Source organism: Urocitellus parryii, chromosome 2, assembly GCF_045843805.1.
Source record: "Urocitellus parryii isolate mUroPar1 chromosome 2, mUroPar1.hap1, whole genome shotgun sequence".
In the NCBI taxonomy this organism is placed as follows: Eukaryota; Metazoa; Chordata; class Mammalia; order Rodentia; family Sciuridae; genus Urocitellus; species Urocitellus parryii.
The window spans coordinates 12,025,719-12,046,570 of NC_135532.1; the positions used below are offsets into that span (position 1 = coordinate 12,025,719).

At 37.6% G+C, this 20,852-nt stretch overlaps 1 protein-coding gene across 16 annotated transcripts in view; it reads left to right on the forward strand.

The window, feature by feature from the left end:
- Dock9 (dedicator of cytokinesis 9) overlaps positions 1 to 20,852 on the forward strand; it is a 276,339-nt gene that overhangs the window by 147,716 nt on the left and 107,771 nt on the right. For all 16 annotated transcript variants that reach the window (XM_077795132.1, XM_026399592.2, XM_077795143.1 and 13 more), the window contains exons 4-11: positions 277 to 359; positions 2,409 to 2,478; positions 4,260 to 4,355; positions 5,282 to 5,416; positions 11,224 to 11,398; positions 12,262 to 12,329; positions 19,139 to 19,213; positions 20,397 to 20,537. In XM_077795132.1, the coding sequence (XP_077651258.1) occupies positions 277 to 359; positions 2,409 to 2,478; positions 4,260 to 4,355; positions 5,282 to 5,416; positions 11,224 to 11,398; positions 12,262 to 12,329; positions 19,139 to 19,213; positions 20,397 to 20,537 (843 nt within the window). The remainder of the gene's footprint in view (positions 1 to 276; positions 360 to 2,408; positions 2,479 to 4,259; positions 4,356 to 5,281; positions 5,417 to 11,223; positions 11,399 to 12,261; positions 12,330 to 19,138; positions 19,214 to 20,396; positions 20,538 to 20,852) is intronic.

The following is a 20,852-nucleotide window of genomic DNA, read 5'->3' on the forward strand; positions in this document are numbered from 1 at the left end:
ACGTTTTTATTTAAATGTACAAGATTAGGCAAAGATTAGTATTTTTGCAAAATCAGTCCTCAGATCATTAATGATGATAACTTAAAGTGATATGTCTCCCAGTGGTCCAAAGACTCAAGCTTCACAGGATCCTCTGGTGGAGGAATTTCAGGCATTAGCTGGTTGATGGGAAACATTGTTTTGATGTCTGTATGGGTGTGCCTTCCTGAATGTTCTCCAGAAGTCATCACCTGTTTCTGTTCTCCTCTTACATTTTTTTATTCTCCCTACTAATAGTGCATCAAAACCTACAACTCTGACTGGCATCTTGTGACCTATAAATATGAAGATTACTCAGGAGAGTTTCGACAGCTTCCAAAGTGAGTAAACTATCAGACCACACAAGATGGGATTATCCACATGGGGAAAAGTTTTTGTACTTGAAATGCTCAGGGAAGTATGTAACTTCATATGCAGTCAGAATAATTACAGAAATTACTTCTAGAGTTTGTGTGTATGTGATGTAGCTATTGTGTACAGGACCTTTGATTATAAGACTCAAATATGGTACTTTGGTATTGGTAGATGGTAACAAAATCACATGGATAGTTTAATTATGTCCTGGGATTCTATTCAGAGTACCACTGATAAAAAACATAAATAGGTGCAGTTTACACTGAGAAATATAGAACAAAGAGAATATAAGTACGTTATTTTTCTAAAAAAGAATATTTGAACAAAAGATTTGTATTTTATATTGAGTAAACTTGAAGAAAAGTAAATCAAGGAACAAGTATTTTCCCATATAAGTTCTTTACCTCCTTTGAAGTAATCACTCATTCTAGAATATACCAAAAGTATACATATAAACATAGGTAGTGGTAGTTTAAGTGAACCAAGAGTAAATAGGTTTTGCCTTAAGAGACTGTTATAAAATGGTGCATCCAACTGGGCACAGTGGCACATGCCTGTAATCCCAGCAGGTCAGATAGCTGGGGTAGGAGGATTACAAGTTCAAAGCCAGCCTCTGCCATTTAGCAAGGCCCTAAGCAACTTAGCAAGACCATGTCTCAAAATTAAAAAAAAATCTTTAAAGCAACTGTGGGGCTCAGTGGTTAAGCACCCTGAGTTTAATCCCTGGTACCAAAAAATATATATATATATATAGAATAAAATGGTGTGTCCTGAAATGATAAAGTTGGCACATTGAAGTATAATTGATTAGAAAATTGAAAGCAAATAGTGAAAGATTGTGGGGGTTTTTTGTTTGTTTGTTTGTTTGTTTGTTTTGTGTGTGTATGTGTGTGGTGCTGGGGATTGAACCTAGGGCCTTGTGCTTACATGGCAAGCACTCTGCCAACTGAACTATATCCCCAGCCCCAGAGATTGTGTTTTAAAAGTAATAATTACCCACGAAAATCTCACTTGAGAACCAGTTAATGTATATATCTTTTTTTTTTGTTGTTGCATCTATGAATTTGAATCTTTTTATACTATTCTCAGTAGACCTAGCTGTTTGTTTTTCCTATCTGTGTGGCTCAGCCACTCCTTAAGAGTGTTCAGCCAACTTCCTGATTGCTTCTTTTAAAACCTCTGCAGAGAACAATCCCTCCTAGCATTATCTTCTCCAGATGGGTATGCTCTTTAGTTCTGTATTTGTCCAGTACTCACTTGGAGGTTTCTGAGCATTTCCCATTTGATTGGATTGACCCATCTTCATTGATTCTTGTTCACTACTATTCTTGTGGTTGAAAGATAACAGACTGTGACATATAGTATACTTACTTTATGGTAGACTTTTACTGATGGTAGATTTTTCCTTTTGGCATTAATAAGAATCTTCAAATGTATGAAGAGAAAGAAAGGGAGAATTGTATATAACTTGGTAAGGATTCCGATTGTTTATTCTCCTTGGGTCAACTCCACCCTCTGTAAGCTCATTTTTCTATTTATTAAGTGGCCTTAACAACAGCCTCCACCATCTAAAGGAGTAAACAAGATGACAAATATAAGCTACACAGCACAGGGCCTAGCACATAATAACTGTTTGATAAATGCTGGCCACTGCTATTATTAATACCATTGCCACTAATTACTTTAATGCAATGACCCCCATATCCATTTTCTCTCATAAATTTTGTATTAAAAATTATCCTACCAAGTTTTTATTTATTAATGCCTTACCCACTTTCCTATTTTTGATATACCTCTGGCTCCCAGCAAGCTGTGTAGGCTTTTCCTCACACACTGTGGAGCTTCATGACTTGTGTCTTGGGCTCACTCACTGCAAAGCAACCGCGTGGGTTTGCGCATTCCTTATCTGACAGGGCCAGCTTGGGGTTTACTTAGCCTGGTTCCTCTAGTGGAGGAAGAAATGCAGACTATTGATTAGGCAGTTCTAAAACAAGTTTTCTTTATTATTTTTAAAGCAAAATGGCCAAGTTGGATAAACTTCCAGTTCATGTCTATGAAGTTGATGAGGAGGTCGACAAAGATGAGGTGGGATACTTGCTTGCTATTGTTTCTCTTTTTACTTTAAACATTGATTTTAGAAGCTTTGAAGATTATTTTAAAAATTATCAACATTTAGCCAAAACAGGAATTGAAATGTTTCTTGAAGCAGGAGAAGTTTTTAAAAATATATTGTTGGGCTGATTGAAATAAGCTCTGTTTCATCTTGACTGCTTAGCATCTAATGTTCTTTGGGTCATGTTTATTTGTTCTGAGATCATTTTCAAAGACTTGGATCAGATTTGGCTACATTGTTAAAGGATATCAAGACTACTTTGACCTTAAATTTAACTTATTTTTAAGCAAGTTCTTTTAAATTGTCAGCCAGTAGATTTAAAGTAGCTATTTCATCAATGATTGCTTTTAGTCTGTTTACATGCTCACTGCCCCCTGCTCTTAGAGAAAAGATTATGGCTAGAAAAGCACATACAGAGGGCTGGGACTGGGGCTCAGTGGTAGCCCACTTGCCTGGTATGTGTGAGGCACTGGGTTCAATTCTCAGCACCACATATAAATAAATAAAATAAAGGTCCATCAACAACTAAAAAATGTTTAAAAGAAAAGCACATACAGAACGTAGTACATAAAGATAAGTGTGTCCACTGAGCAGGGGACACCTAAAACAAAAAAATAGTGCTACCTATTTCTGCATTCTACATTTCTCATTCTCCCACTAAATATTGAATGCCCATTGTGAGTTTAGTTTTTTCCTTTTTTTAATTGCTAATTGGCCTATAACGCCAGCCATTTATGAACTTCAGTAATAAGCACACAGCAAATTATTTTAGAAACCACTTCTAAAATAATTCTGAGAAAAGTAAGTGGTCACCTAAAATGAACTTGGTACTAATAAATAGGGACAGGAGAACCAATTGAAATTATGCATCTAAAAGCACATAATGACCTATAAAATCCTTGACAGTTAATTATTTCTGTTAGTTTCAATAATAACAATAGTAATAAAACCACCAAGATTAATATTGAGAAGGTTCAAAACAAAGCAGAGGATGGATCTTTCTCTAATTGCCTATTTGATTACCAAAAAATTTGCCAGATTGTTTGTACATGTATGTATTTCTTCTGTCTGGTTATGATCTGTACTGATATATGCCTAACATGTTTTTAGCAATAGCTGGCAACTCCATGCTTACCTCCTTAAATCAGCATCTCACTGTGGGGTCTGAACTTGAAGAAACATTTTTCTATATTGGTGGCTATCTCTCCTCACTTTTGTAACTTCTTTTTTCCTCTAATTCTGCTTGCATTCTTGCCTCTCTTTCCATCTTTTTTTTTCTTTGCTCCATCATTTTATCTTCTTTCTGCATTGTCTCATATTTCCTCTCTTTTTTAAAATTCACCTTTCCCTGAACTAAGCCTCTGGGAAGTTTTCCAGGAATTTTCTTTTGTCCTCCAACTATAGGGGAGTGTAATTTGAAAACATTTTGCATGAATCCAGGCAGGACCTCACAACTGAGTGGTCAAGTATGGTATGTGCTTTCTGTGGCTCATTAAACACTTAAAAATAAAATTTTGGATGGAAGTTAATTTTGATTTTAATGGAATAGGGTTTTCAAAAATGTAGGCTAGTTTCTGTCTTACTGCTAAGTGGACATTAATGTGACTTATAGATATTAATATCAGAACTTGTTCCAATAAAGAGATAGTTGGCCAGTATGGTACAAGTGGAATTTTCTTGTTGAACAGATTCAAACTAATAATCTAGATAACAGCAGGAGATTGACTGTGGTGTTGTTTTCCTTTTCTCCTAGGATGCTGCCTCCCTTGGTTCTCAGAAGGGTGGGATCACCAAGCACGGATGGCTGTACAAAGGCAATATGAACAGTGCCATCAGTGTGACCATGAGGGTGAGGAGGCTCATCACTGCTTTTCCCCTCTTGAAACCTTTCTGCTGTTGGTCTTGAGAATAATGCTCAGTATGAATGGGCATGCTGTTCTCCACAAAAGAGATAGTGTCTGGTTACTTCGATGCTTTCCTGGTGATAGCACCCACATTGCTATAGCCCTGTCCACCCCCTTGTCTTCACTGCCCTCTGACCGCCAATGTAGACAGCAGTATAGAACGCTTACTGACATGGACTTTCTTTATAGCAGTTACACAGTGTTTCTTGGTACCTCAGAGCATCATGGAGGGGCTACATTAAATGCCCTAACTAAGCACCCCTGTGTAGCTACACTGCCATGAGGGGATGCACTGTAAAAATGGAGGACTGACAAGGAAGGTGATTAAATTGGAAGAAGTTTGCAAAGTGAAGAGTAAAACTAGAGTAATAAGCTATTCAGGAGAGAAGATCAGGATAATAAAGAGAAAAGGAACAATGGAAGGGAGGTAGTACCAACAGGAGGTGACAAATCAGGAGAAAGCTGACTGTCCTATTCCTGAGGCTGGAAAGCCATTGAACATCACAGGGTAGAAAGGAGTTCCTATTCTGTGTGAGCAAGAAGCCCTGGGGGTTTGAGAGAAAGTTTCCATCTTCTGTGCTGTGTCCCAAATTGGAACTCTCAACCCTGCTTTTGGGTGGTTATGTAAACTCTCAAATTCTGGATGAGAAAACTGACTGGTGGATATTAAGTGAATCACCTCCTTAGAATGAGCCCATTTGATGTGATGAGAAATCTTCACCAGTACAGATACCTAGAGTGCCAGCTAGGATTAGATTAGTTTGGGAGAAAACTGAAACTGTTTTTATGGATGTGTGTAATTGTGAGTTATTGGTAGAGATTATGACTCTTTTCATTTTGAAAAATTGTTGTACATGTATTTTTCTCCCAGTCGTTTAAGAGACGGTTTTTCCACCTGATTCAACTTGGTGATGGATCCTATAATTTGAATTTTTATAAAGATGAAAAGATCTCCAAGGAACCTAAAGGATCAATATTTCTGGATTCCTGCATGGGTGTGATTCAGGTAAATATGAAAATAGTTATATCAGGGTTTTTTTTTTTTTTTGTCAGTAATGGTACTGTGTGTACCATTATGCAGATACAAGTGAAGACTTCCAAAAATGGCAACATTCATGGTAGAAATGAGTATCTAACTTTTAAAATAAATCATAATCTTGTGATTATTTTTATCATTTCAGAAGATAACAGGGACTATGTTGTGGTAGGCATGAGTGCTCCGATATATGAGTTCTTATGACCAAAACTTCTCTTGGCTACTACTTAGCTGCGTGACCTTGGACAGGCTACTTAAAATTTCTTCATCTGCAAAACAGGGGTAGTAATAATATTCCTTTGGTAGGTAAATGAGAAGACTGGAGGAGTAACACATGGCAATATTTAGTTAGCATCTCAGTGATGACTTTCATCGCTACCATCATGGCACCAGTGGGGGTGAGACAAGCACACTGGTCAACAGATTGGATTTTCGATGCACACTGAGTTCAAATCCCACTTATCAGCTTTGCAAACCTTGATGACGATATATGATATTTAACCTCTCTGTTCCCCAGTTTTGTCATTTGTTGAACAGGGATAATGATAGTATCAAATATGGTTACTGTTAATATTAATTTATACATTTAAAGAGCTTAAAACAGTGCTGGCAAATGGTAAGCCTTTAGTGAACATTAGGTAGTTTTGTGGTTTGGTGCTATTACAATTGTAGAACTATTCTTAAAAATTATTTTTAACTGAATATAGTGCAAGAGTTTATTCTTATTGTAAAAAAAAAAAAAAGACAATACAAATAAAGTGAAAATTTCCCTAGGCTCCCTGTTTTCTCCTCTTATCTCTGCCTTTTCCTAGAGACCTGTTACTGGTTTAGTATGCATCCTTCCATACCTTTTTGGAATTGTTCCTAAAAAACATGTTGCTGCTTTTCCCATCCATCTATCAATGCATGCCATCCCCTTGCGATTTTCTGGGAGGATTTAAGGAAGCAGCTTACAAGGAGTTGTAAAATCTAGGGTAGCATACATTTAAAGTGGGACTGAAAGCAGAAAGATGAATGAGGGGTTGGGGTAGGGGTGAGACAAAGTAAATTGAGACAGAAGTATATTTAAAGTATAAAGTATATTTATATATAAAGTATAAAGTATATATTTAAAGTATATTTAAAGTATAAAGGGTGGGCTCTGGATGGGCCACCACTGAACTCTTTGCTTTCTAAACATGGAGACCTGCTCAGTCTCATAATTTGCACTGCACACAAGATACAGACCGTCTAGTTAGTAGAAACTGCCCATATATTCTCAGGCCTTCAGACAGAGGGCTCTGTGACAAATGAGCAGTTTCCTTGACAACTCCTTACAATAGATGCAGTCACCATTCTCAGAGGATTCTTCCTTAAAATGACTCCATGGTAGCTGATGACATTGATTCTGTCAGGACAGTGTGTAGTGGGGCTATTGTGAATAAAGAGAGAGACACAGCTCTCCGATTTGACTATGGATGTACTTGTTTATGTATTTATATGTTTACCTAAAACTAAAACTAAGTTGCTTTTTTATTCTAAGAATACATTTATCTAATTGTAACTATGAAATTATGCTAAAGGGCATAATTTAGCATAGTTTCATTTCCCCCATCTCACTCCCACTCCCCTGAAACAATCATTTTCAACATTTTTCTTTTTTTTAATATTTATTTTTTAGTTGTAGATGGACATAATACCTTTTTTATTTATTTTTATGTGGTGCTGAGGATCGAACCCAGGGCCTCGCACGTGCTAGGTGAGTGCCCTACCACTGAGCGACAACCCCAGCCCCTCAACATTTTTCACTATTCATTATGGAATTTGTCTTCATATCGCTAGATAATGAGTGTTCGCTATTCTTTCTTCTAATTGAATGACTTCCTCTGCTGGTAGGTAGAATTTTAGCTCCTGTCAACCCCCCCTCCCCCTTCCTGTCCTAATCTAGACTGATTGCTTTCTCTGACCTGCACAGCTACCATCCTAGAGCTTCTCCTGTCTTCCTCCCTGTGTAGGAGTCCCTGCTTTCAGGACCCTTTGCCTTGTTGTTGTTCTCTCTTCTTGATTGGAGGAGTCCATCCTCAGTGGCTTCCTGAGAAATTGGTAGTAATTTTTTTAGTTAGCATATTTGTAAGATTTTTTTGTTTTGTTTTTTCATTCACTCTTGGCTCATAGTTTTGACTGACTGTAGAAATCCAAAGTGAAGTTGTTTGACCTGGAAACGTTAACTGTTGCATTGTCTTCTAGATTCTGGTGTTGTTTGGGGCATTTGGTGGTGTTCTTATTCTTTATTCTTTGTGATCTTCTCTTTGCTTGTCATCTTCTGAAGTTTAGGTTGTTGTGTGTCTTGATTTTGATTTTTTTTTTCCTTTGGCAGAGAGTAGTAAACTTTATGTGCAACTTGGAGAATATTGTTTGACCGTCTTTCATCTTTTATTTTTGTCTCATTTTGGAAACTATATATTTTGGCCAGCTTGGTTTTTTCTGAATTCTGGCCAGTATGTTTAACTCTGGGAGATGGCAGAGACTCTGTTTGGGTTTTCCTTCCCATGCCTAGATGTGGATGCTGCCTCCAGGCAGAGAGCTGAGATGATGGTGGACTCACATCATTCATTTCCCTTCTAGCAGGGGTCATAGGCCCCTGCCCTTGTCTGAAACAGTTGTTTCATCACTTTTGTCTAGTTTTCTAGTAAGTATGGCTGGAGAGAAGTTCAGATCCTGTTATTGCATTTTGACCAGAAGTAGAACGTAGTTTCAAAATCAGATGTCTTCAGAGGCCCAGCAACTAAATTAAGTGACTGAAGAGATCTGCTTGTAAAGTGTCAGGGAATGCTGAAGACCATGACAAACCAAAGTCCTCCCCAGGTGATGCTACTGGCTCAGTGCTGCTACATTGTCTGGCTTTTCAAAACAACAGAAATACATTATTGTAGTTAAATCTTGGCATCTTTAATTATTGTATACTAATAAAACTTCTGTGTAGCAACAACACCCTGCCCTTTGCCTCCGCACAATATAGTAGAATACACGAAAGTGTATTTGACCCTAGATCCAGACTACACTACTACTCTGTGTTCATGTTGATGGAAAAATTAGTTTCCATCAACAGCTAATCAGCACATAGATGTTTCTCAGCTTGAAGCTCAAGCTCAGATGAAAGTGCCACTGTAAACATCTGAATTGTATCAAGTGGGTTTATGGACAATGGGAAAGAAGTCATATCAGAGAATTATTAATTGATTAACTTCTTGTGAGTGATTCCCAAGCAGGAGTTGCATTTGTATTCTCAAGTTGAGAGACCTTTAAGTTTCTTGTTTAGCTGAATTTTCTGGCATTGACTTAAAAAAGTTTAAAGCAAAACTAAAGCAACTCATTTTGAATAGGAAGTAATTATTTTTGTCTTATTAGAGAGTTTTGTTGCATGCCTTTCGCAGAGTACACAGATGTTTTTAGAAACAGCAGCCATGAGCTGCTGTTGGGCCTCTCGTGCGTTTCATAATCTGAGGATCTGACTGCAGTGGAGGTCTCTTCCTTTAAGTTCTGTTCTCAGATGTGGCTGATGGTATTTTTCATTTAGTGAATTGTATCTAAGTCTTCAAAAGATTAATTTGTTTTTGTCCATGTCTGTATACTAAGCATCAAAGTCATGATTTAAGTGTTTTAAAAAAGATTATATTTGAATGCTATAAAAAATTAGTTGGTTAGTGTGGTGATTTGAAAGGAATGCCTAAACATAGTTTAGATAGATCTGAAAGAAAGACTGTTTAGAATCTTAAACCCTAAAAGCCTAAAAAAACTCTAAAGAACTCTTTAAGTGAATTACATTTATATTGCAAATGAAGAAACTGGGGCTCAGAAAGAGAAATATCTTTGATCAAGTTCTAATAATTTTCCCCTATTTTTCACATTTTATTTTCTGAATCATATGTGAAGAGTGGGAGAGTGGGGAGCGAAAACCGATTTCATTCCCAACCTTGACTCCTTCCTTGATTCTTGCCTTGATGTTTAAGTGAGATCCAAAGTGCTAATTACTGAGCCCACAGAGACAGTCTGTGTGGAGTAGTTTGTTAGACTTTGCCAAGAGCATCGTTGGCTTCACATTTCTATGAACTGTGCTGCAGAAAACAGAGGGACCTTTGGCAGGGTCACCTGGTGCCTGAGATCTATGCTGAGGCCCAGCAACTAAATTAAGTGACTGACACTTTACAACCAGACTGTGGATACCAACTAGAATTTTCGTGGATATGGGGTGTTATTCTGCCTGGCTCAGATTTGGGGGGAGTTTGTGATTTTTTTTTTTTTTGAGGGTACGAGGAATTGAATTCAGGGGCACTTGACCAGTGAACCACATCCCCAGCCCTATTTTGTATTTTATTTAGAGGCAGGGTCTCACTGAGTTGCTTAGCACCTCACTTTTGCTGAGACTGGCTTTGAACTTGCAATCCTCCTGCCTCAGCCTCCTGAATTGCTGGGATTACAGGCATTTGCCACTGTGCCCAGCTGAGTCTGTGGCTTGTACCATGTTCCTCAGAGCTGAACTGTCTAGTGCCATCAACCTGGCATGATTTTGCCCTCCAGAGTATATTTGCCCTCCAGAGTATGTCTGGAGACATTTTTGATGGTCACAACTCAGGACTATGCTCTTGATATTTGGTGGGTCAAGGCCAGGGAGGTCACTAAAAAATCATAGAATGTGCAGACAGCCCCTTGCAACAAAGAATTTCCACCCAAATGTCAGTAGTACCAAGGCCTACAAATCCTGGTGTAATACAGCCTGTATTCTTTGATGGACTACTGTAATTCACCCTCTTATGGGCATGACACCCAGAGATGTGAGGCAAGGCTATAGACCTTTGGTAATCATAAATGATGAGAAAGGTCCAGATAATCCAGTCAAACATATTAATAGCTGTTTAGCTGAATTTTAGCTTTTAAAAATGTAATACCACATACTTCATTTTCTTTTAAAAAATAGGAGCTAATTAAATATGAATTTTTTACATGAATTTTCATTTGTTCAACAAATATTTTTCAAGTGCCAATTATCCACCAGATATTGTTGTAAATATTAAGACCATAGCATTGAACAACAGAGCAGGGAGGAAGAGCATGAGAAAAAGATTAACATTAAACAGGGACGAGAGGTGGGAGGGAAAGGGAGAGAGAAGGGAAATTGCATGGAAATGGAAGGTGACCCTCATTGTTATTCAAAATTACATATAAGAGGATGTGAGGGGAAAGGGGAAAAAATATCAAGGGAGAGAAATGAATTACAGTAGAAGGGATAGAGATAGAAGATGGGAGGGGAGGGGAGGAGAGGGGGGATAGTAGAGGATAGGAAAGATAGCAGAATACAACAGCCACTAGTATGGCAATATGTAAAAACGTGGATGTGTAACCGATGTGATTCTGCAATCTGTATACGGGGTAAAAATGGGAGTTCATAACCCACTTGAATCAATTGTATGAAATATGATATGTCAATAGCTTTGTAATGTTTTGAACAATCAATAAAAAAATTTTTTTAAAAATAAAAAGAATGGGAATTGTTGCCCTTGAGGAGCTTCCATTCCACTGGGGGACAGACAGGAAATAAGATAAACATGTAAGAAATGTAATGAGTCAGATGGAAAAGTAAAGGTATGGAGAAAATAAATCAGGGAGATTGCACTGTGATGGGGAAGAGTTTATAGTTTTAAATAGTTGTATGAAATACCAATCAGCACCCATCAGCAGATGAGACAGATATTATTTTAAGATAGTTCCAAATGTGTCTCTTTATCCTTTTTCCATTTCAGAACAACAAAGTCAGACGTTTTGCTTTTGAGCTTAAGATGCAAGACAAAAGTAGTTATCTTTTGGCAGCAGACAGTGAAGTAGAAATGGAAGAATGGATCACAATTCTAAACAAGATTCTCCAGCTCAACTTTGAAGCCGCAATGCAAGAAAAGAGAAATGGAGACTCTCATGAAGGTAGGCGGGTCTGTCTTTCCACAGGTACACACACTCTATGTGTATCTTTTTTTTTTTTTTTTAACCAGGTGGATGTAAGGAGAAATATTGCACAGGTACATGAAGGTAGGACAGAGGTGAGCCTTGAACAGGTAGCTTGTCAGCAAAGATTAAAGTTTACTACTCTGAAATTTTATGTATGGAAATTGTATAGTAGAAGAACCACAGCTTTGGAGGTACAGAAAAAGACCTGGACCTGAGTCCCAGCAATACCAATATTTTAATGTGTGACCTTGGATATACTTGTTATGTTCTCTTATCTTCATTTTACTTACCTGTAAGGGGAGAATACAAATGAAGCATCTCAAGTCCCTTGTGTTGAATCTACACTTAAAATGTTGAAAGTTATTGTTGTCATTAATATCCTTGGAATTTTCAAGACAAAGTTAGAATTGCTAGGTATCTCAGATTAAATTGATGGGAAAAATCTGGTAGTGATTTTGATAATTCATGTTATATCTTAAGCTCTTAGATGATTCCTAGCCCTAACTGTCTCCTAGAAATGGTTGGGAGATTTTTTTTTTTTAAATGATGTTTCTTTGGTCCCACTAAAGATCCTAATTGGGATAGCCATGGGTCTGTTCACACTTGGCATCAGTTCTAATTAGCCTGTTCCAACTATTCAATGCTCTGACTCACCACTGGGCCTGGGCGCCAGCAATTTTAAAATCTCCTAAGTGTTTGTAATATGCAACCAGAATTATGAACCACCATGTAACTTTGAGAATCTCAAAGTTATATAAAAGAAACAGTCTTCCTCTTTCTGCTTTAAATAAGATATTTTCAATTACAAATAACTCTGGTAGTCTGTTTTGCCATTTCAGATGATGAACAATGCAAATTGGAAGGTTCTGGTTCTGGTTTAGACAGCTACCTGCCTGAACTTGCAAAGGTAACATCATCTTAAGTTTTCTGCTTTTCATTGAACACTACTGATATGCTTTTATTTTGTGGGTTTATCCAGAATGGGATCTCTTGAAATAATGGCAGTTAACATTATAATCTCTGCCACTGTCTGACCTGAATATGGGGTGATGTGGGATACATTCCAGGCTTGAGTAAGGCAGTCTGTTTTCCAGAGGGCACCCTGCAAAGTACTTTCTTTTCATTATTCTTTAAGTGTTTTTACCTCATAGTACCTAATACTGCAGCACACCTACTGAAGCAATAACCAGGGTGCACAGATGCGTGTTCTCATAATAATCTGGTACTTACTGTGTTCACACCTGTGCTTCCTCTATTCACATTAATAGACACAATTCTAGAGGGTGGACATGCTAATCTCTCCTTTAGCCTAAAGAGGTGTTGCCTAAGGTATAGAAATTTTTCTGGGGTCACTGTCAATGAAAAAATTGTGATTTTGAGAATCTCAAAAGTTACTGAAAAGCACAAAGGAAAACAAACTACCGTACCACCACCACCACCCAGATTCCCCTCTGTTACTATATTGTCTTTAGTGTAGTTTTAGAAGAAATAAAACATTAGTTACAGTTGAAGTTCTTTTTAAACACTGTCCTTATTCCCATTTTCTTCTTCCCTACAACCCCAGCAATAGACACTCACTATTATGTCTTTACAAATATATTTATCCTAATGTTTTATATGATTGTTTCATATGATTAAAAATGTTACATAAATGCTAATTACTATGAATTTTATTCTGTACTTGCTTTTTAGTTCAGCCTTTTTTTTTTTGAGATCCATCCTATCTGGTATATGATCTGATTCATCCCCTTTATTGTACTGTTTAAACATTTTATTTTAGCTCTTCTGTTATTGCCATTTTTCTACTATGAACAGTGCTACAATGAATATCCTTGTACTTGTGTCCTGTGTATGAATGATTCTTTTTTAAATGAGAGAACTGTCTTTGTCTTCTCTAGCCCTGTATGTTCTTGCCCTTACTTTCTATTCTTTTTTTTAATAATGTAGTGAAATGGTAGCCCTACACGCCCACATCTTAAACACTATAATAGAAACATGGTTTATCTATATAGGATTATAAATAGACAGACATTCAGCATTGACCTTTATTTCAAGACAACATGGCTGTTCTCAAATATAAATCTCCTTCCCTGGCTAGGACTTGAGAACATTGTTTTTCTTTAGAACTTGGCTGTTTCCACTGAATCTTTTTAGCACCTGCCTATTAAAACTAACTTTAGAGCCACCATCTAACTCCTCCTAGTCTGGGAAGAGTTTTGGCTTGTATGTTTGTGTTTTCATGTTAGGAACTTCCTTTTTTTTTTTCCCTTCGGTACCAGGGATCAAACCCAGGGCTCTGTGTATGCCAGGCAAGTGCTGTATTACTGAGCTGTGCTCTCCACTCCATTGTGTTAGGAACTTCTGAGGATCATAGTTTGCACTGAGATTTGCTATTTTATTTCGGGATTTGTTTCCCTGTTTTGGGGTGTTCAGAATTTCTCAAAGCAAACCCTGTTTGGGTTTTAGTTGTTGAAAGCAGTTAATATATGTGTTATAATCTAGAATTCATAAAATAGCTTTATATGCTTGCTGGGAAGCAGAATGAAAGTCTTTTTCTCTAAACACATTTATTATTTGAGGCTAATGTTGAATGATTAGAAATCTGTATATTTTCCTATGAAGGCGTAAAGGAGTTATGCTCTCTTTTCTTCTCTTACTACTGGGGCAACAAAATTCAGCTTTGCTTGATCCTAAGACCAAGGGAAAGTTATAGAAATGCACACACTTGTATATATTCTTATATTGTTTAAAAAAATTAACATTTAACATTATTTTCAAACTATGTCTTACCACCGAGTTAACTGAAGCCATTTTTGTTGGTTAAATCAATTTAGTTGATTTTAGCCCCTATTTCTTACTTAAAAAAAAGTATAGATGGGCACATTAACTTTATTTTATGTATTTATTTTTATGTGGTGCTGAGGATTGAATCCAGTGCCTGACATGTGCTAGGCAAACGCTCTACCACTGAGCTACAGCCCCAGCCCCCGTTTCTTTCTTTTTCTTTTAATTTTTATTTGTTTTTGACTGAGGTGCAACTTAAATAAAGTAAGATACTCAAGTATGGAGTATACAGCTTGATGGAATTCACATTTGTACACAGTTATAACCACTTTCCAGAATAATATAGAGAACATTTATAGCATCCCAGAAGACTTTCTTGCACCCCTTACCAACTGATAGTCATTATTTTGATCATCACCATAGATTTGTTTTGGCTGTTCTAGACCTTCCTATGCTTAGAACCATTCAGTTTGTACTAGTTGTGTCAGGCCCAATCTTATGTGACTAACATTTTTTAAAAAAATTAAATAGAATTGAATAGAGAATATAAACTACACTGTCATTAATTATTATAGATACTGTTATCTATTTATCTATATGTGCAAAGAGAGAGGGGGAGGCACATGCATTGTAATGTATGATATATTCCTTACTTTGGGTTATGATCAAAGCCTGACAAATGAAGCAGGGTCCTGTCTTTATTGTGTGTTTCCCCCTAGCTCCCAGCGGTTTTAAAATATTTTTATTTAAGAAAGTATTAAAGGGCAGAAGGTAATATTTTTGAAGGGAAATTGAAAGAAGAAAATTAAGGTGTATTGTCATTGACCTAGCTTGCTGCCATCAGGACTGTAGGAAGAGATATCTGTCACCTGTGCCTTTTAATGGCCTGGCATGAGGGGCCCAGGCACCAATTAGAAACCTGTGCTTGGTCCCTCAGAACCCAAAACCTGGATGTTTATCATCTCCCTATGGTGTTCCTGGGATGAAGATCATTTGCATCTGTTGGGAAAGCAGAAGAGTTGACTGATGATGGTCATCCTGTTTTAGGAACAATGGATTCCATGGCTACAGAATCAGAGATTTAAGTGTGTATGGGGTGTGAGGGGCTGGAGAGCAGGAGACACACAGCTGTGCACAGAGGGAGAGTTCAGTCAGGGGATGAAGGGGTAAAAAGGTCAGTATCAAGGAAGGAAAATGCTAGAAAGGGTCAGGAGGAGGCAGGACCACAGTTAAGTATGATTTCAGAGAAAGCCCTAGATAAGGGAAGAAGGCTAAAGGTGACTGAAGGTGTAATTTAGTGGCAGTGTCTCTCTGATCAGCTTCTCTTTTCTGCCTCACTCATTCTGTTGCCCCGGCTTTTGTTTTCCATTGTGACTGAGACATAGCCAAACAGGATATGGTTGACAGGAAGTTGTTTTAGTGCAAAAATAACCCATGTCCCATTCTAGAATATTGTGGAGGGGCCTTCTGCATATGGCACGAATGAAATGGACTTAGGTTTTCAGGGGATAATAGAAAGTATAGCATCAGCCTTCTAAATATTTACATTACATTTACAAACTGTATGGTTAGTCAATTGGTTTCTTCCCTAGAAAATCAGGGGGTAACATGATCAGTTTGTAAACTCCACCAGTAGTTGTTTAATTTCTCTCTGCTTGCATTCATCTTCAGTTACATTGAAACATATACTGTATTTTGTAAAAAATAGTTTGAAGAAAAACCTTCATGCTTGCCCTTATGTTTTCCTGTTTTTGAGCTTTTTTTTATACTCAAAAGAACAGTAGCTCACTCTTAATTTAGTCTCCCTTTGTGGTTCTGAAAGAGAGGCAGAGTTTTCTTAATCCAAAATTATTCTTCCTATATCCTTAAATTCTTTTTAAGTGAATGAACTTATGTTTCCAGTTAAATCTTCCACAGTTAAATAAAAGAGAATGGTGTCTCAAACTTGATAGTCTCACTCGGGTTGAGTAAGGGCCATAGTGCCAAACTAGCAGAACTTGTCAGAACCCAGACAGTTTAGCAGACATCTTGTCTGAATTTTTAAATTGTAGTAAATGCTTCCTTCCCTTGGTAATTCCTTCAGCCCCTATTGGGCTTCTTCTCTGTTCAATGCATCATCTTTAGCCTTGGGAGGGATGGAAGGAACATTAAAAGAAGCTGAATTTGCTTTTTATCTAGCCCACAGCAGAACTATGTATGTAAAGTAGATTGAGCTTTTAGGTTATTATTCATCTAAAACTGTCCCTTCTTTCCCAAGAAGGCATGTTTCTGATGAAGACTATGAATTCATTGGATGTTAGTGGCAACATTAGGATGTTATGTGTCTATTTTGGCTACTAGTTGTTTTGTTGTTGCTGCTGCTGCTGTTTCTTGTAGGTGCCTGCATCCCTACTTGTCCTCTAATTCAATGGAGCCCATAGCAGTTTTTCTTACTTTATTAATTTCTCATCTCCTAAACTAGCACAGTCAACTTGATACAAGGAGCATCTTTCAGAAAGGCACCAGGAATTACATCTGCATTAAGAACCCATTGTTCCATGGTAGCATCTGAGATCATAGTCTTTGCCTTTGTCGAAGAACTCAAGTAGAGGATTCAGAAGTAGAATACACTGTTTGTGGTAGCTTGCAGCACCTAGTACTGATGGTCTTATTAGGAAACATAGTACAATGTAAAGCAAGTTCTTTGGTTCAGTTCAGTAGATTCCCCTTGTGTATGTTCTGGTTCTTTCTGTGTGAAAAATTAGGAAAAGTTATAAGCAAGACGAAGCAATCTCATCTCCTGTATGGAAGGGGCTACACCAGCCCCATGCTGTACCCTGAAAACATGAGCAGGACATTTGTAGGAATGCCCTTGTCCTCCAGAAGCCTTCATGTTCCTTCAGAGAGCCTCAGAATAAACTTTGCTGGGCCAAGAGACTTGAGCCATCTTTTCATTCAACCTTTTTATTTAGAAATGAAAACAATCTAGAGAGTCTCATTAGCTTGCAGGGCTTGGTTAACAACTGAATTAGAACTAGAACCAGTTTCTTAGTATTCTAGTGGCCATTTCATTTGGACATAGAGAGTTAATTAAGTATAGTTATGACAGTTTGGGTCATTGCTAAGGATCTATTAAAGCAATTTTAGAGCTGAGAAAATCAAGATTGATGTTTAATTTCTCAATAGACTTGATTAGAAATATAATAATCAACTTTGCTCAGCTACCAGCAGAGAGGATAGGACATCTTCCCCGCTATGGCTGTCATTGCCCCATTACCAAGTGCTGAGAGGTGACTCAGGAAAGTAATGGATGGGAGAGGACAATCTCTTCTCACTCCACAGAAGTTATTATGGAGATTGAGAGTAATAGAAAGCCATGGCTGCCAAGAATAGGCTATGGATTAGAGGTTCCGAGCCTGATAAAAAGCAAGGTTAGAGATGACTTCTATCATGTGAATCTCTTTGGAAGTCTCATCTGTTTTATCCCACATCTCACATCTCCATAGGTCTGTTTCCCTTAATGGTTTATCTCCTGCCATCCCTTCAGTGTCGGAGCCCCTGGCAGTATCATCCCCCCCCCCCCAAGACTTCCTCTCCACCTGCATGCTCATGTCTCTGAGTCTGTAACTCTAGCTTTGTTCTCTGCCTTGTGCTTAAGTCCCATGTCTACTGTATGTTTCCACTTGAAAACCCTGCAGGCACGCTCCATTTTTTTTAGTCACCTTTTCCACAAACTTGCTCTTTTGTCTGAATTTTCTCTCAGTTTGTGGCATCACCATTCAGCAGGCTACCCAAGGTAAAACATGAGATTTGTTAAAGGCATTGTTGTGTAAGACTAGGAGACTATTGTGACAATCCAGGAAAGATCCTGGGGGCCTGCTAGCCTTACTTTGTTTATTCTATTGCTCCAGACCTACCCAAGTAAGGATTCTAAAATGCAAAAGTCATTATTTTATTCTTGTTAAATTTTCGTAGGATATTTTGAATTCTAAATGAAATCCATTTTCTTTAGCAAACAAGTCCCAGATTCATTTCTCTTTCCTTTTCCCCACCATGCCCAACCATTCAGTTATTATGGACAACTTGACCATTTGTGACTTGTCCCTATGCACCTGTAGTACCTCCTCTTGGAATGTTCTCCTTTCCTTTCCTGGCCAAACGTGCTTGTCCTTCAGGAGGGGTCTCCTTCTGTGGGAGGTCCTTTCTGACTGCCACTCCTAGTCCAGGTGAGCGCCCACCGTACCTTATGCTTTCTTTTGTCATTCTCACTCCTTTATCTATTGTCTCCCCACTGGTGTTCCTTCTGAGTAGGAACTTTGTTCATTCATGTTTCTGTCCCCAGCATCTGGCACATAGTAAGTAGATGCTCAATGGATATTGAATGAATGAAGCTGCATCTTATCCTTCAAAACCTATCATGATTTTCTTCTACCACTCAAAATATATTCCTTCCTTTTCTTCTTTCTCTTTTTGTATCCTCAGTCTTAGACTGGACCCTATTCAATCCTGTCTATTGCCCGGGTTTATTTCCATCCTCATTGTCTGTCCATCTGTCTGTGCAGTCAGCCTGGAATGTCCATGTTTTTCCCCTAGCTATCTAAATTCTGTGCCTTTGTTCAAAACCCATCCCAGAAATCTGTTACTTTATGCAGCCTTTCTTAACAATTTGATGCTTAATTATTCTCTTGCACTTTCTTTGGATTGCTTTTGACTCCATAGTTGGTTGCTGGCCTCATAAGGTCAGGGATCACATATGACCTTCACCCCCAGCCCCCCAGCATTTGCATCATATGCCGTTTGCATCTTAGCGTATCTGTTGTTGACATGCAGCTTTCTCTCAGAGGTGGGGCATGGTTGTCTAATAGCCTGAATCTAAATGATGGGGAAGCTTTCAAACACTTTTGGATACTTCTGGATATTGTTTAATTCTTTCTTTATTTATCTTGTTATCAGAGTTCCAGAGAAGCAGAAATCAAACTGAAAAGTGAAAGCAGAGTTAAACTTTTTTACTTAGACCCAGATGCCCAGGTAAGAACCATTTTAATATTTAAGATTTAAAACTAAGTGGATGGGGAGGAGAAAAGTTTTGATGCTTGTTTGTTTCCTTCATTTATTTGGGTTGGTAAGCAGTGTAACAATGTAGAAAATTTGGAGAAAAGAAGAAAAATTAAAATGACCTATGTTCTCATCATCATAGCATAATTATTGTGAATGTTTGATATTCAGTAGATTGTTTAATATTGAGATTTAGCTGAAGACATTCTTAAGTTCACAAAGATCATATAATTTGCCTGTTAAGGAAACCATTAGAAAATAGCAAGTATCACTGCAGACACCAGGAGACAGTGATAACTCCTGAGCAGCCAGACTCAGTCCCAGATACAAACCTGACAGTGCTGTGATGCACATCTGTGTCTTAGTGAAATCCAAACACATGTGGTAAGGACCTTCAGGGCTGCCCAGGATAGTGAGCACCACAGAGAGCTGTCCAGAAGGGACAAAGGTTCTGCTCTATTTCAACCTGGGTATTTTTCCTCTTCATTTGTGTTTTTTTTTTTTTAATAAAACTTCTATTTAACTTGAATAAGTATTTTTCTGTTTCTTCATGAACCTCCTAACCTCCCTCCCACTCCCACCTCCACATTAACTTTGGACAATTTTTGAGTATTGTGATATAATATATATATATAACATAAAATTTACCATTTTTAAGTATACAGTTTAGTGGCATTAAATACATTCTCATTGTTGTGCGACCATGTCTCCATCCATTTCTGGAGTTTCTTCATCTTCCTACACTGAAGCACTCTATCAGATGGTAATTCCCCATTCCTCCTTCTCCCAGGCCCCTGGTAACCTCTGTTCTACTACTTGTGTCTATGAAGTTGTCTATTTTAGGAATCTCATAAGAGTGGAATCATACAGTATTTGTCCTTTGTGTCTTGCTTCTTTCAGTTAACACAGTATTTTCAAGGTCCATCCATATTGTCAGAATTTTCTTCATTTTAATGACTGATTAATATTCCCATTTTATTTGTGTGTGGGTGTGTATACACATTTGAAGGTGTATATATATATTTGTAACACTGTTGTTAATAAATGAGTGTATATAACTTTTCCATATTTTTAGGCAGTTTTGTTTGGATACATTTATAATGGATTTTTAAAGTAGGATAATAATGCATTCATATATTTACATTTTCTTTTAAAGAAGCTTGACTTCCCATCAGCTGAACCAGAAGTAAAGCCATTTGAAGAGAAGTTTGGCAAAAGAATTCTTGTCAAGTGCAATGATTTATCTTTCAATTTGCAATGCTGTGTTGCTGAAAATGAAGAAGGACCCACTACAAATGTAATTTTCCTTTTTAAAATTAAAGATCTTTTTAATGTTCAAAGATTTCAGATATGACAGGTTTCCCAGGACAGTGCAGCCTGGATGTGAAGTCCTAGAGGTGCAATGTGCAGATGAGATGCTTTTGGAAGGCTGTGCAGCCTACAGGGACAGGATGTTTGTGACAAAGGATAGGGATGGTAGTATGCTCAGGTCTCAAGCAGGCAGATTTCATCTTAGATGCTTAAGCCAGAGCAACTGTCTGTTTTCTGTGGCGGATACATTAAGTAGCAAAACATAGAAAGTTAAAATAATTGTTTTGTTTCCTAAAGTGTT